Below are 13,823 nucleotides of genomic sequence, written 5' to 3'. Positions count from 1 at the left end.
TCATTACAAACACAGATATTTTATATACACTATACCTTCTGCCATTTTAACATTAAATTTTAGGTTAAAAAATCTAATGTTAAATATTATAGTTTCGTTGTTTCCTATTGAAATGCAAAAATAAAGTTAAGTAAGAGATAGTATTCTTGTAATTTGGTGTTTGTATCAACCATAACATAGTATATTTATCCAACTCATAGTGAAACGTGTCGTATTTTAACTATAACTTAACACATGTGGCTAATTCCAGCACTGGCCCTATTGTCCAGAAGTCCAGGCTCAAGTCCAAGTCCTAGAGTAGTTTTTAACTTAAAATCAAGTATTATTTTTCCATACGACAAAGTTAATGCACTCTTTATCTTTTGAATATGCAAACGAAATTTTATCGCTTACGTTTCTATGGATTTCAATAGATGTTAAAGAAGGGATAGTATGTGATATTATATATATATATATGCGAAAAACATCCTATTATTGATAAAACAAAAAGGTACATTGACAATTTATACACATCTGTGCTAATTGTGAACAACCAAATGTCTGCCTGAAACTATCGTGGATCAAAACTTTACCTTCTTGTGGACAGTTATCTTGCTGAACAAACACAATTGAAAAATAAAATGAAAGTTTGAACGTGAAGTATATAATTCATAATAGTTTATTTAATATATATATACATTTAATTGTCAACCTTAATGAGACCTTATGAGACTCGCAGTCTAATCGCTTAGATTATGTTAAAAATATTTACAGTTCACGTTAATACATCAACGGTTTGTTTTTTTATTTTGAATTTTTGCGCAAAGCTACACGAAGGTTATCTGCGCTAGCCGTTCCTAATTTAATCGTGTAAGACCAGAGAGAAAGCCACTAGTCATCACTATCCACCGTCAATTGGTCGGTTACTCTTTTACCAACGAATAGTGGGATTAAACATAATTTTATAACGCCCCCACGGCTGAAAAGGGGAGCATGCTTGACATGACGGAGATTCGAACCTACGATCCTCAGTTTATGAGTAGAGAGACCTAAACACTTTACCATGCTTGGCAGATAGCTAAATCCGCTCTGTCCAACTTTTTTTGAATCACAAATGTCATTCATCCTCACTCTTAAAGTGCAAAAAGTTTTTAAAGGGTTATTGGTAGTGGAAAATCTTCTTTATACTTAAGAAAATAAGTAAGCATTGAAAGAAAAAACGAGTTGTTTACAATATTCAAACCAGTGAACTATGTGCCGATATGAATACTACTTCGTAATAATAAAGCTTTAGGTTTACCTTTTAGCCTTTTAGTAAGAAATAGTTGGATAATGTACGTGTACAGGTAACGTTTAAATTAACGAGCTATACAGAGAAATAAGGACTAACAAAAATATTAGTTTGAGGAAATGGTGTACATTTGCTATATGGTTAGGCACCATTAAATGCAGATTTTTAAATTGCTATGATATATTTCTTTGAACCGAATAATTAAACGGAAAGGAACAGCAATAAATAAATCCGTTGTTAGTTAATTAATGACCAAAAATCTAGAACGAGATATTAATGCTTGAAGCGCTGGATGGTAATGTTTGAGAAATATGAATTCTGAAAGGAAACTTATCAAAAGCTTAAGAAATATATTACTTCATTTATTTTTTATTAGTTTGCATGTTTGCTGACTTAAAAGAGCGTGACGCTTCGGGGGTTTAACGTTTTTGTTTCCTTCATGCTTTTTTCCGTTTCAAATAAATATTTTTTAAGAATTTGGACACTATGATAGCGTACATAACAAAATTACTTCTTACTTTGAAGATTGATTTCTCCAATATAACACAGTTCCTATGTCTTAAACTTATCCCGTATCGAAATGTAAATAAAATTCAGTAGCAATTATTAGCCGGTCCCTTCCTACTCCAATCACGCGAGTGCAAAGCGACAAAACTCATTCTGCAGGCTCGAGTTACCTTTATACCTGAACTGCATGTAGTGTTAGAATACAAAATAGGCGTACAGTTAACGCGCAATTTCTACTGTGACATAGAAGTATTAGGCCTAAGAAATGGTGAGAGTAAAACAGTAGAAGTTCGTCGCTTTCACAACAGTTAGGTAAGAATTATTTTATCATAAATATCTATACTCATCTATTCTGTTTATCTCTGTGTCTATCTGCAATGGGATATTTACTTTCACATTATAGTATAGATATTGAGTCATTTCATTTTCACACATACATTTCGAAATTGAACCAAATAAGATAGGGAAGAACATTTCAGTATAACAGACTAAGTAATTCTGTAACAAGCTTTAACTTTGTTTGAAGTTTTAAGGTTTTAGTTTTTAACAAACAGATGTATATAGATGTCTAATGTTTACAAGTAACAATATTATATTTGCTGGGTTTTTGAATTTCGCGCAAAGCTACATAAGGAATATTTGCGCTAGCCGTCCCTAATTTAGCGGTGTAAGCCTAGAGGGAAAACAGCTAGTCATCACCATCCACCACCAACTTTTGGGCTACTCTTTTATCAACGAAGAGTGGGACTGACCCTCATATTATAATGCCCCGATGGCTAAAGGAGCGAGCATGTTTGGTGTGATTGGGATTTGAACCCGCGACCTACAAATTACGAGTCTAGCACCTTAACTACTTGGCTGTGCCTAGCCCAAGTGTTGTGTGTAACGTATGTACATGAGTTATTAACGTATAGAACAGTAAGGTTTGGGTTGTTTTTGTTTTTGGTCGCAGATGTTTCTGTTTAAGCGTTTAACTACACTATTAGTATGTTTCCTTTGCTGTTCTGTTTCGAAGTCTGACTTTTACTATATATAAGCTATGAAGCTTACCGCTGGGATTCAAATACAAAGCTAAACGATGGACTACCTGCATTTTGTCTTCTGCAATGAACCGAACCTTCAAACTTACCGTCACCAGCTGGGCGACCGACACAACACATAAAACTTAAGAGTTCATATATTTTTAGGTATCACTATCTTTAAAACTGGGCAAATTTATGTGTTGTAGAAACACTAATAAACACTTTTATGATCTTCAAGTTGAGTGCAAAACAAAAGTATGATGTCAAAATCCCTAAAGGTACACTTTCAGACATATGTTATTATGTCATATGTATAATTAATATGGCAGGGATAAAGAAATACAGAATATAAACGTTTTTAACATCATAGCTTTACATAGGAATGATAAAAACATGTGAAAATTGATACATACACTTGGTGAACATCTTCGTAGTTTCAATTGCAAACATTGCACAAAACTGCGCTATTAAACCTAATATCATCATAAAATTTATGACACTTGTTGATATTGTACTCCTTCATAACTCGGGTTTTTTAATTCAAATATCTTTTCCAATGATCTTGTTACGAATCTAATTAAACAAACTCGAGCTATGAAGGAATGTAATATCAACAAGTGTCATAAATTTCATGCTGATATTAGCTTTAATGGCAAAGTTGTTGTGCGGATAAAGTGATTTCACTCACAGCTACGTTCTGAAAAAGTAGCCGTTTTATTCTCCATTTAAATACCAGTAAGCTTTCAGTAAATGCATGCATTTATCTTTAAAATATCTCGGTTACACTGAATGCACTATTTTATCATCCAATATCCTCCTGAAACATAAATGCCGGCAAATAAATATTTGGGGATCTTCTCCAAATTGTGTGACTCAGTGACTCGTTGAGGTTTTAAAATAATGTAGTCCAAGCATTTTTGAAGCGAACACTTTACAGACTCTCTAAGCCAACTTCATTTCATCCTGCTTGTTACATCTGATGCTATGGTGCGCTCCTTCTGATGGAAATCCGCAAGTTCTCTCATTGCTTCTGCCTTACGATAACTGTACCAACTGTCCGCTCCCTTCAGACAAAGGTAATGCTGTGGATTGGAGTCAGAAGAGATCTTGTGGTAATATATTGCCAGAATACCATTTTTCATCCTCTGTAGGTCTTTGTTACTTCTTATGGCTTTATCATTCCAGACCTTGAAGGAATCTACAGCTCTGTTGGTCGTTCCCCCTTCCCTACCTTGAAGGAATCTATAGCTCTGTAAGTTAGTTCCCCCTTCCCTACCTTGAAGGAATCTATAGCTCTGTAAGTTAGTTCCCCCTTCCCTACCTTGAAGGAATCTATAGCTCTGTTGGTTAGTTCCCCCTACCCTCCAATGATTTTTTTTTCTACCATTCGAAAACTTTTTACTTTCCATGTCTTTCTTTAGATTTATCAGAAAAATCCTGTTGTTGTTGCTAGTTATGTCTAAAAATAAGCCTATAAAATTCATCTATATGACCTAGAATATTAAATTTCAACATCGGAATGGTCATATGGCTTAAAGAGGTAGCGCAACGGAGGTAAAACAGGCTAGCTTTTAGGACCGTTCCCATAGAAAAGGAATAAAAACAAACTAAACTTATTTTTAATCACTTACTATAGGTTAATTTGCAAAGTTGTTAACACAAATATGAGTTTATTTATGTAGAACAGAGGTTAAAGTTTCGATTTAGGCTAAATTTGAAAAAAACGTTACTTTTGAATTATTGGAGGCGCTCTTTGTTTGTTTGTTTGTTTTTTGGAATTTCGCACAAAGCTACTCGAGGGCTATCTGCGCTAGCCGTCCCTAATTTAGCAGTGTAAGACTAGAGGGAAGGCAGCTAGTCATCACCACCCACCGCCAACTCTTGGGCTACTCTTTTACCAACGAATAGTGGGATTGACCGTCACATTATACGCCCCCACGGCTGGGAGGGCGAGCATGTTTAGCGCGACTCGGGCGCGAACCCGCGACCCTCGGATTACGAGTCGCACGCCTTACGCGCTTGGCCATGCCAGGCCGAGAGGCGCTCTTTAATCGTCAATGTTACTTAAATGTCTAACAGTCTAGTGTCTGAGAATATAACTTTACCTACTTAATAAATACTGATGAGGAAAAGTGTATTTTGTCCCCAGTGGCACAACGGTTTGTCTACAAACTAACAACACTAGAAAGCGGGTTTCGAACCCATGGTGGGCTGGGCACAGATACCCTTTTGTGTGATTTTGTGCTTAACTTCAAACAAACAGAAAGTTTATTAATAAGAGAAATATATAAAAACGATCCTTTTCTTTAATTTTAATAAACATAGTTTTGCTGTTTTTCATTTTGATCATAACTTTGCACGAATGACGAATTCTAAGACATCATATAGTCGGTTGTGCAGCACGCGGAACAAGTATTGCATAAGGGTTGAATCAGCAACTAACTGTTATCATTAACAGACGTTTTTTGTATTAATATTATCATCGTGCAGACAATAGTGGCCGTTCAGGATAATTTAATAGTAGAAGTTTGAAACAATATAATTTTTGTGCTCGTCGGTTCACCTCTAGCAGAAAATTTTTACTTAAAAAGGAGTTCTCATCCCATTTGTGTTAACATTTTGGTGAACGTCGATTGAAAAATAATTTTAACTACGAAAAAGTTCCGTTTTCAGAATAGTTACATCGGAAGAATATCCGGAAGTTATATTTACCCTAGTTTCACTTCAAAGTACAAGTTTGTAAGATGTGATGTTCATATGAAACGCAAATATATGAACGCAGTCACTATGGGGTCTCTAGTGTAGTTAAAACAAAAGCGATAGGAATGAGAGGTCGTCATAAACGTTAGAACTTAGCCTCAAAATGACACGAAAACTGCGGAACGGATGAATGGTAAAATTATTTGTATCCTATCTCTCACTATAACAATGGGGTTGGCGAGAGACTCTTAGAAGTAATCCGTAGGGTTTTGTATTGTTGTGCGCATTTTGAAACGAAATGATTGTTAAGCACAAAAAGATGGAGATATGTTAAAAAGCGTTATTGTCGTCATTTGCACGGTGTATATTAATTGGTTGACTTAAAGACAAGAGATTACGTGTTCTTGAGGTACGAATGCCGTTGTTAGATGGCGCTCGCACGTGACAGATAGTTTGACATTGAACGAAAACAAAGGGATTGAATTTTACAACTGCGGAATGGTTTATGCTTTTCCTTGAGTATCGACAATTTTGGCACTATCTGTTGATAAAATTATGAAACTCAGTCATAAGTCAAAACCAGCTAGATGAAATAAAACGTGAAAATGTTTAGGTCAACATAAACTTTAGTGTATGTCTTTATCTTTAATTTTCCAGAAATCATAACCTTTTCAAAATATACGGGCGTCGTATATTTATTAATACTTATATTGAAGTTGACATGTTTTCATTGTATGTAGTGAAGTGACATGTTTTCATTGTATGTAGTATACTGACAACTTCAGTCAGCTCTCATTCAAGTTATTTCATTTCAATAACAGTTTTCCTTAACTTTTTGTTCACATGGATTCAGTTAGCATTCATGAATTATTGTAGATCGAACATCGATGTGTCTAAAGTCTGCCAGAGTGAAATAAACAAGATCAGTCTCTTGGCTGTTTAATGTGGAAGTTTTCAGCCATCAGTATAAAGTACTCTCATGTTTTCAGTTTTACTTTTGAATAAGTAAATGATTAAGAAACGAAACAAAATAGCGAGGAACATGTGCATTATCTTAAGAACACAGGGATTTCTCTCTTTGGCCCACAGATGCATATTTTAGAAATAAAAACAACTCGATACGATGCCTTAGTAGGTACAATCGTTTCGCTAAACTTGAAAAGTAACGTAAAGCTGGGGTACGTGACACGAAACAAATGTTTGAAAACACAATTTCATGAACATCGTAAATGCAAAATAGCATTACTAACAACTGTTGCTATAGGCAACACACGATATATACTATATAATACATGTGTATATGGTTAATGTATGTGTTTCAAAAACTGCGAAGTGAGCTTTATAATCTTATTGCACAGTCTTTTTATACAGAAATCATTTTCAGGCTTTTAAGAAATTTCTTGATAATTATTAATAATAAAAAATATGAAATTATGAGACATCATTATTTATAACATTTCAGAGCCAAATTGTTCGTGAATTGAAAACATAAATCACCTAAGATAAGCATATACATGTTAGGTGACTCGACTTGTAATAGTAAAAATTAATTCAAATGCAGTAGGCTTTTTAAACTTTTATGTAGTTATATTTGGAATAATTGATTTTTATTTGTACAGGTCACTTTCAGCTGTCAAAGAAAACCACCTTATTACACAGTTTAGATGAGTTCATTTAAATGAGCTTAACGACAAAGTATTATTGAAATTGTTTTTTTCGGTTCAACATCACGATGAATCAACATTTCAACTACGATGTCGTTAAGTCCTGGAAAATGAGAAAAAAAAATTTTTTTTTCTTCTGAACTGTTTAATCAACTGTTGTGATTACAATAATTTATTCGTCTCTCGTTTTTATTTTCATTAGATGCGGTTTGTAGCCCAACTCATATAAACATTTTTATACTAAGCAACGCGAATAGTATCTCACAGAAACATAAAAAAAAATCTGCGTATACTGTGGATACGTTTATTAAGACTGTGTGATTTTTATAACGGTTATATTTATTTAAAATGTTTTTGAGAAATATTCCTGTAGCTATTAGATACCTCCGAAGCAAGGTTTTTAATGATATATTTACATTGTGTTGGTCCTCTATATAAATTACATTTAGAATTACTTCTGATATATCTAAAACACATAAATTATTTTAAGCTACATACAGTATTAACACATGTATTCATGCAAGAGTATTAAACTTGCTTTTGGTGGAAAAGAAAACACAACATTATTCTTATTTTTTCCTTTCCTTTGTATACACGACACAATACAGCTGTAACATCATTTTTCCTATGGTTTATATCTGTCACGAAGAAACATGAATATGATAAATGCGTTTCTGTTTAGAAACTAGTGTTTGTTTGTTTCTTTTGAATTTTGCGCAAAGCTACACGAGGGCTATCCACGCTAACCGTCCCTAATTTAGCAGTGTAAGACTACAGGAAAGGCAGTTAGTTATCATCACCCACCGCCCACTCTTGGGCTACTTTTTTAACAACGAATAGTGTGATTAACAGCCACATTATAACGCACCCACGGCTGAAAGGGCGAGCATGTTTTGTGTGATGGGGATTGGAATCCGATACCCTCAGGTTACGAGTCGAATTCCGTAATCGCCTAGACATGCCGGGCCCAAGAATTATTAACTTATTATTTCATTGACTTTGATTAACTCAATACTTCAATAATTATCGTAATACACTTTTATTAATATACATCACTGATGCCCTATAGTGTTACAGTAATTTCAAAATCATATATATATATATTAAATAAGAGTATATTATTGTGCAAGTCTGTTTTTTATTTTTGTACATTCATTGCTACAACTTATTACAAAAGAAGTTAATACCAGTGATAATTGTTGCAAAAGAAGGTAATATCAATGATAATTATTACAAAATATGATAATGACAGTGATAATTATTTTAAAAGAAAATAATACTAGTGATAATTGTTGAAAAATTTGATAATACCAGTGATAATTATCGCAAAAGAAGATAATATGGATTTCTAAATTGAAAGAAGCAAGTCGATTAAAATGAAAATATTTAAACTTCTTTGAATCTGTTTTTTCTGATTTTTTGTTATAGCTAAAAAGAAAGTAATTCAAGTATTGGTGTGTAGAAAAAAAAACATACTGCCTGCTTTATTTTTATAGCTCTTTGAAACGGTGATGAATCGTAAGCACGAATTTTCTCTTCTGACGAGACGTCAACAAAATTTTGTTTCAAGACGAATTCGTTTGCCTGATGGTTTTATCATCTTACTGGAAGACGTTACGCGGGAAATATTACGTCATCAGCCACCAGACATTTCCAGCTTTGCTGCTGCCTATTTTGAAGGTTTGTTACGAAAGAGAGAACAGTGGGTGAGAACAGGTGAATGTAAAATATACATGTGTGTGTTATAGCAAATATTTCCGGAAAAAAAAATGTTTCTGATGAAGGTAATAAGTTCATCCTCACCCTTACAAGAAAGTTTGAACTAAAATACTTGAAATGAAAATGAAAAATCACAGGCTAATAACAGCTGAATAAACGTTAAAGGACGTTGACGACACGACAACGTTTCCCATGAAAATACCAAATAATAATAATTAATAACAGATCTCAAACTGAACATTAGTTACAGAGTGAAGACCGACGTAGAATTAATTAATTAATTAATTAATTTTTAATTAAGCTCAAAGCTACCCAGTGGGCTATCTTGTGCTCTACCAACAACGGGTATCGAAACTCGGTTTCTAACAGTGTGAGACCTCAGATATACCGTTGCGCGACTGGTGGGCTATGGTGTAGGAGTTATATGTGAAACTACGAATTACAGAGAACGTCAGCTTCAGATATAACACGGGTCATGATCCTTCTCATCCAAATTTCGTATTACATGGTGGACTGAACACAGATGGCTTATCGTGTAGCTTTGTAGTTAACAACAGCAAAAAATATTTGGAGCCCCTGTTGTCATGACAACATTTAAAACTGATCTACTTTGTTATGTTTTGTTGTGATCTGACGTTCTTTTTCAGTCTTCTTTCCTTATTTATATAGACATATAGATTTGAATAGACATAGACAAATTTTTCCTGGTTCTGAATAATAACTTCGAGTTTCTTGCTTCTTCGTTATATCTTATGAAGCTGATTTTTAATGTAACCGGCAGTCACTTAAAGATTGTTTGGTAAGTTATGTTATGTAATAATGAAAATAAATATTTACACATATTTGTTAAAAATAATGCTTTTTCTCTCTCTTTATAAAAAAAAAAAATAGAATTTCAGTATTATGCTTAGTAGTTTTGGAGTGTTTTTGAAAGTCTGGTATGGCCAGGTGGTTAAGCCCCTTGTTTTGTAATAGAAAGGTCGCGGGTTCGAATCCACCTTACACTAAACATGCTCGTCCTTTCTCCAGTGAGACCGTTATGATGTTACTGTTAATTCTACTATTCATAGGTAAAAGAGTAGCCTAGTAGTGGGCGGTGGGTGCTGACGACTTCACTGTTAAATTAGGGACGGCTAACGCAGATAGGCCTCATGTAGCTTTTCGCTAAATTCAAAACAAATATGTTTAAAATATAAATTTTCTAACGCTTTCAAATGTATAGTTTACGTAATCTTAAATGAAGTGTTCTACTAAAACCAAAAGTTTAGAACGTGTGTTTTTTCTTACGTAACCGTAGAGAAGGAAAATGATTTTAGTTTAAAAATCAACGATGTTGGTTTAGCAATTCTGGTGTCCATTGTTGCATATTCCAAAACACTAGGTGTTTTCCCCACTTTAAATATACACTTCTCCAAATCACAGCAGAAAAAGTCATAAATCACAAACCAGAATATACTGGTGTCAAGGTTTACGTTTAAACATGTGGCAGTAGGAAAATCGAAAGTTTTTCATGTCACACATATTATTAATTTATTCGTCTACGTTGACTATTTCAGCGTATATGTCATTTGTATTATGTATACGTGTACGTTGTGTATGTGTATACTGTTATGTGTAATCCCTTAGTTCTTCTGGGATATGTTTCATACAGGTTCATTTACAATAAGTTAGGTCCCTGCAACCTTATACTTTTATCAAAGGGTATATGTATATATATGCGTTATGCTATCATTATATACAAGTACAAACAAAGGGCGCTTGTGAGACTTTCTATAACTTAAATCAAGCATGTTCACAGTTAGGGTGTTCTCGTTCTTATGGGATCTTTTGTATTTATACGATGTATTTAACTTAGCTTGCTCTAGAGATATATAAGTATACACTGCTTTTTTCGCGATGACGAGAAACCCACTTGAAGTAAAAATGTATTCTGAAGATGGCTGGTATGGGTATTAGAACTTTTATTAACGTACAGAACAATGTTTTGACTTTCAATGTTTTGTATTTTACCTCAATTAAAGTTATATTACCCATACCAGTCGTCTTGAGGCATTTTTGTCTGTTAACTTTTTGAGAACACTTTAAGCGGAATAGGATAATAAAAAACGCAGAGTAAAAGTATTTAGTCTTTTCAACCTGAACAGTATCTTAGACGAAGCGTGGATTAAATAGACTGGTGAAAAGACTCTCAAGAATCAGATCTTTTGACCAGAAGGTGGACAGTACCATACGATCGTTCTTAACCTTATAAGTTTTTGTTTTTTCGTGCATCAGCAAATGATAGTAAGTGTATATAACTTGATGTAAAACGTTTTAATCCATTCTACATGCCTTGCTTTTTTTAATTAAGCACAAAGCTACACAATGGGCTATCTCTTCTCCAGAGTATCGAAAGCCGGTTTTTAGAGGTGTGAGTCCGCAGACATACCGCTGTGCCACTGAGGGGCTACATGCCTTGTATTTTGTAGCGCATTTTATTTTCACGCCTTATCAAACCTATTGTGTTATTATTACGTTCATTATGTGGCAGTAGAATGAACGAAATTATGGTCAGAACAGATATGCAATGAGAGTTGCATATATGAAAATTTTATGAGAAATGTAACTAGTGTTTTTTAGGAGCTTAGGTAAACCTTTTTCCCTGAAACTTTTTTTATTTTAAAATAGCCGTTATTAAGTAAATATATACACGCCTGATTCACAAAGTTAGTAACATAAAAAACATGTAAAAAGCATATTTCTTCCTCGTTCTAAGTCTTTTTAAACATATCAAACAAGTCTGCGTTTCAAATATTCTTGTATTTTATTTCACAAAATTGTTCAAACAAAGTTTCGTTATAATCCATGTTTTTTTTTATTTATATTCATCAGATAAATCTGATGCTTCCAAAGTGGTGTCATCAAATTCTACTGAAGGAGAAGTAACTGCTATAAAAACACAGTCAATGTACAGAGGATATATCGTACAAAAGCATTGTAATGTTCAAAGTAAACCTCAAGATACACAGGATGTTGTCAACGTATACACCAGTGCAAGTGAACCAGTAGGAAAAGAAACAAGGATTCTGGATATGAACAATGAAAAACTAGAAACCAATAGAAGTCAGAATATAGACCCTGAAGAGGAAGAAACACTGCAGTTAGCAGCAACAAAAATTCAAGCAAGTTTTCGTGGCCATAAGGTAAGAAAGAACCTGGAAGTAAACAAACCTGCATATAATTCTTTGAAATATACGTCGAATGAAGCGAACAACAACTTACAAAATGGGCGTTACAGTGTAGAAGGCGATAAATATGACAATTTAACAAAGGATATTGTGGATAACGAACTAGAAGGAGCTGCAATAAAGCTTCAAGCGCAATTTCGTGGTTACAAAGCTAGAAAAAGTATCAGAAATCATGAACAAAATCATACTCTTTCAACATCTGAACATGCAGCTGTGCAGATGACAGAAAAACACCCAGAAAAAACTGTAACATCGATGGAAAATGATGCTGATTTATTTCAAGCAACAATCAAAATTCAACCATCTTTCCGTGAGAATGATGAACATTCTTCACAAGTAGAGAGCGAGCTCACTGATCAAACAGTAAATTCACCTGTAAACATTAAGGTTAGTCATTCTGAAAAGGTGGAAAGACTAAATGAGTCAGAGAAAACTCTGGATAGAAATGGTATAAATCAGACGGTCGAAGAGATGAAAAATGAATACAGTGAAACGATGCTAATAAGAAATAATTCAGTTGATGAGCGGGAAAGAAAATGTTTGAAAACGTTAACTGAATCGAAAGATCTGATGGAACTTGAGGGTTCAGCAACTAATGAGACAAACGAAAGTTTAACTATGAGCTTTCAAAATGGGTTACCAGAAGACAAAGAAATAGAAAATGCTGCAGTAAAAATTCAAGCAAACTTCCGTGGTCATTTAGCTCGTAAGCAACTTTACACCTCGGATATTCAACAGAAGCAAGACTCATTCCAAAAAGGAAATGTAACACCAAATGAGAAAAATGAAAATTCGACTTTTAGCTCTCTAAATGGATTAACAGAAGAGAAAGAAATGGAAAATGCTGCAGTAAAAATTCAAGCAAACTTCCGTGGTCATTTAGCTCGTAAGCAACTTCACACCTCGGATATTCAACAGAAGCAAGACTCATTCCAAGAAGTATATGTAACACCAAATGAGAATAATGAAAATTCAACTTTTAGCTCTCTAAATGGATTAACAGAAGACAAAGAAATGGAAAATGCTGCGGTAAAAATCCAAGCAAACTTCCGTGGTCATTTAGCTCGTAAGCAACTTCACACCTCGGATATTCAACAGAAGCAAGACTCATTCCAAGAATTAAATGTAACACCAAGTGAGAAAAATGAAAATTCGACTTTTAGCTCTCTAAATGGATTAACAGAAGAGAAAGAAATGGAAAATGCTGCAGTAAAAATCCAAGCAAACTTCCGTGGTCATTTAGCTCGTAAGCAACTTCACACCTCGGATATTCAACAGAAGCAAGACTCATTCCAAGAAGTATATGTAACACCAAATGAGAATAATGAAAATTCGACTTTTAGCTCTCTAAATGGATTAACAGAAGACAAAGAAATGGAAAATGCTGCGGTAAAAATCCAAGCAAACTTCCGTGGTCATTTAGCTCGTAAGCAACTTCACACCTCGGATATTCAACAGAAGCAAGACTCATTCCAAGAATTAAATGTAACACCAAGTGAGAAAAATGAAAATTCGACTTTTAGCTCTCTAAATGGATTAACAGAAGAGAAAGAAATGGAAAATGCTGCAGTAAAAATTCAAGCAAACTTCCGTGGTCATTTAGCTCGTAAGCAACTTCACACCTCGGATATTCAACAGAAGCAAGACTCATTCCAAGAATTAAATGTAACACCAAGTGAAAAAAATGAAAATTCGACTTTAGCTCTCTAAATGG

The 13,823-nt window shown here is 34.1% G+C and overlaps 1 protein-coding gene across 1 annotated transcript; it reads left to right on the top strand.

Moving 5' to 3' along the window:
- The first annotated feature begins 1,967 nt into the window (after positions 1–1,967).
- Positions 1,968–13,819, top strand: LOC143238945 (uncharacterized). The gene is made up of 3 exons (XM_076479611.1): positions 1,968–2,089; positions 8,660–8,879; positions 11,754–13,819. The coding sequence occupies exons 2-3, from the start codon at positions 8,675–8,677 to the stop codon at positions 13,817–13,819; spliced, it is 2,271 nt and encodes a 756-aa protein (XP_076335726.1). The 5' UTR covers positions 1,968–2,089; positions 8,660–8,674.
- Positions 13,820–13,823: the final 4 nt, after the last annotated feature.

The sequence above is a fragment of the Tachypleus tridentatus genome, chromosome 13 (assembly GCF_004210375.1).
Source record: "Tachypleus tridentatus isolate NWPU-2018 chromosome 13, ASM421037v1, whole genome shotgun sequence".
NCBI classification, from domain to species: Eukaryota; Metazoa; Arthropoda; class Merostomata; order Xiphosura; family Limulidae; genus Tachypleus; species Tachypleus tridentatus.
Note: the sequence above shows the minus strand (reverse complement) of the source record. Positions and strands in the feature narration are given on the sequence as shown.

What these genes read in the sequence shown, in the direction of transcription:
- LOC143238945 (XM_076479611.1), top strand. Translation starts at nt 8,675, where the DNA reads ATGAATCGTAAGCACGAATTTTCTCTTCTGACGAGACGTCAACAAAAT. An exon ending in AGAACAGTGGGTGAGAACAG is followed by an intron (nt 8,880 to 11,753) that starts GTGAATGTAAAA and finishes TATATTCATCAG; the next exon opens with ATAAATCTGATGCTTCCAAA.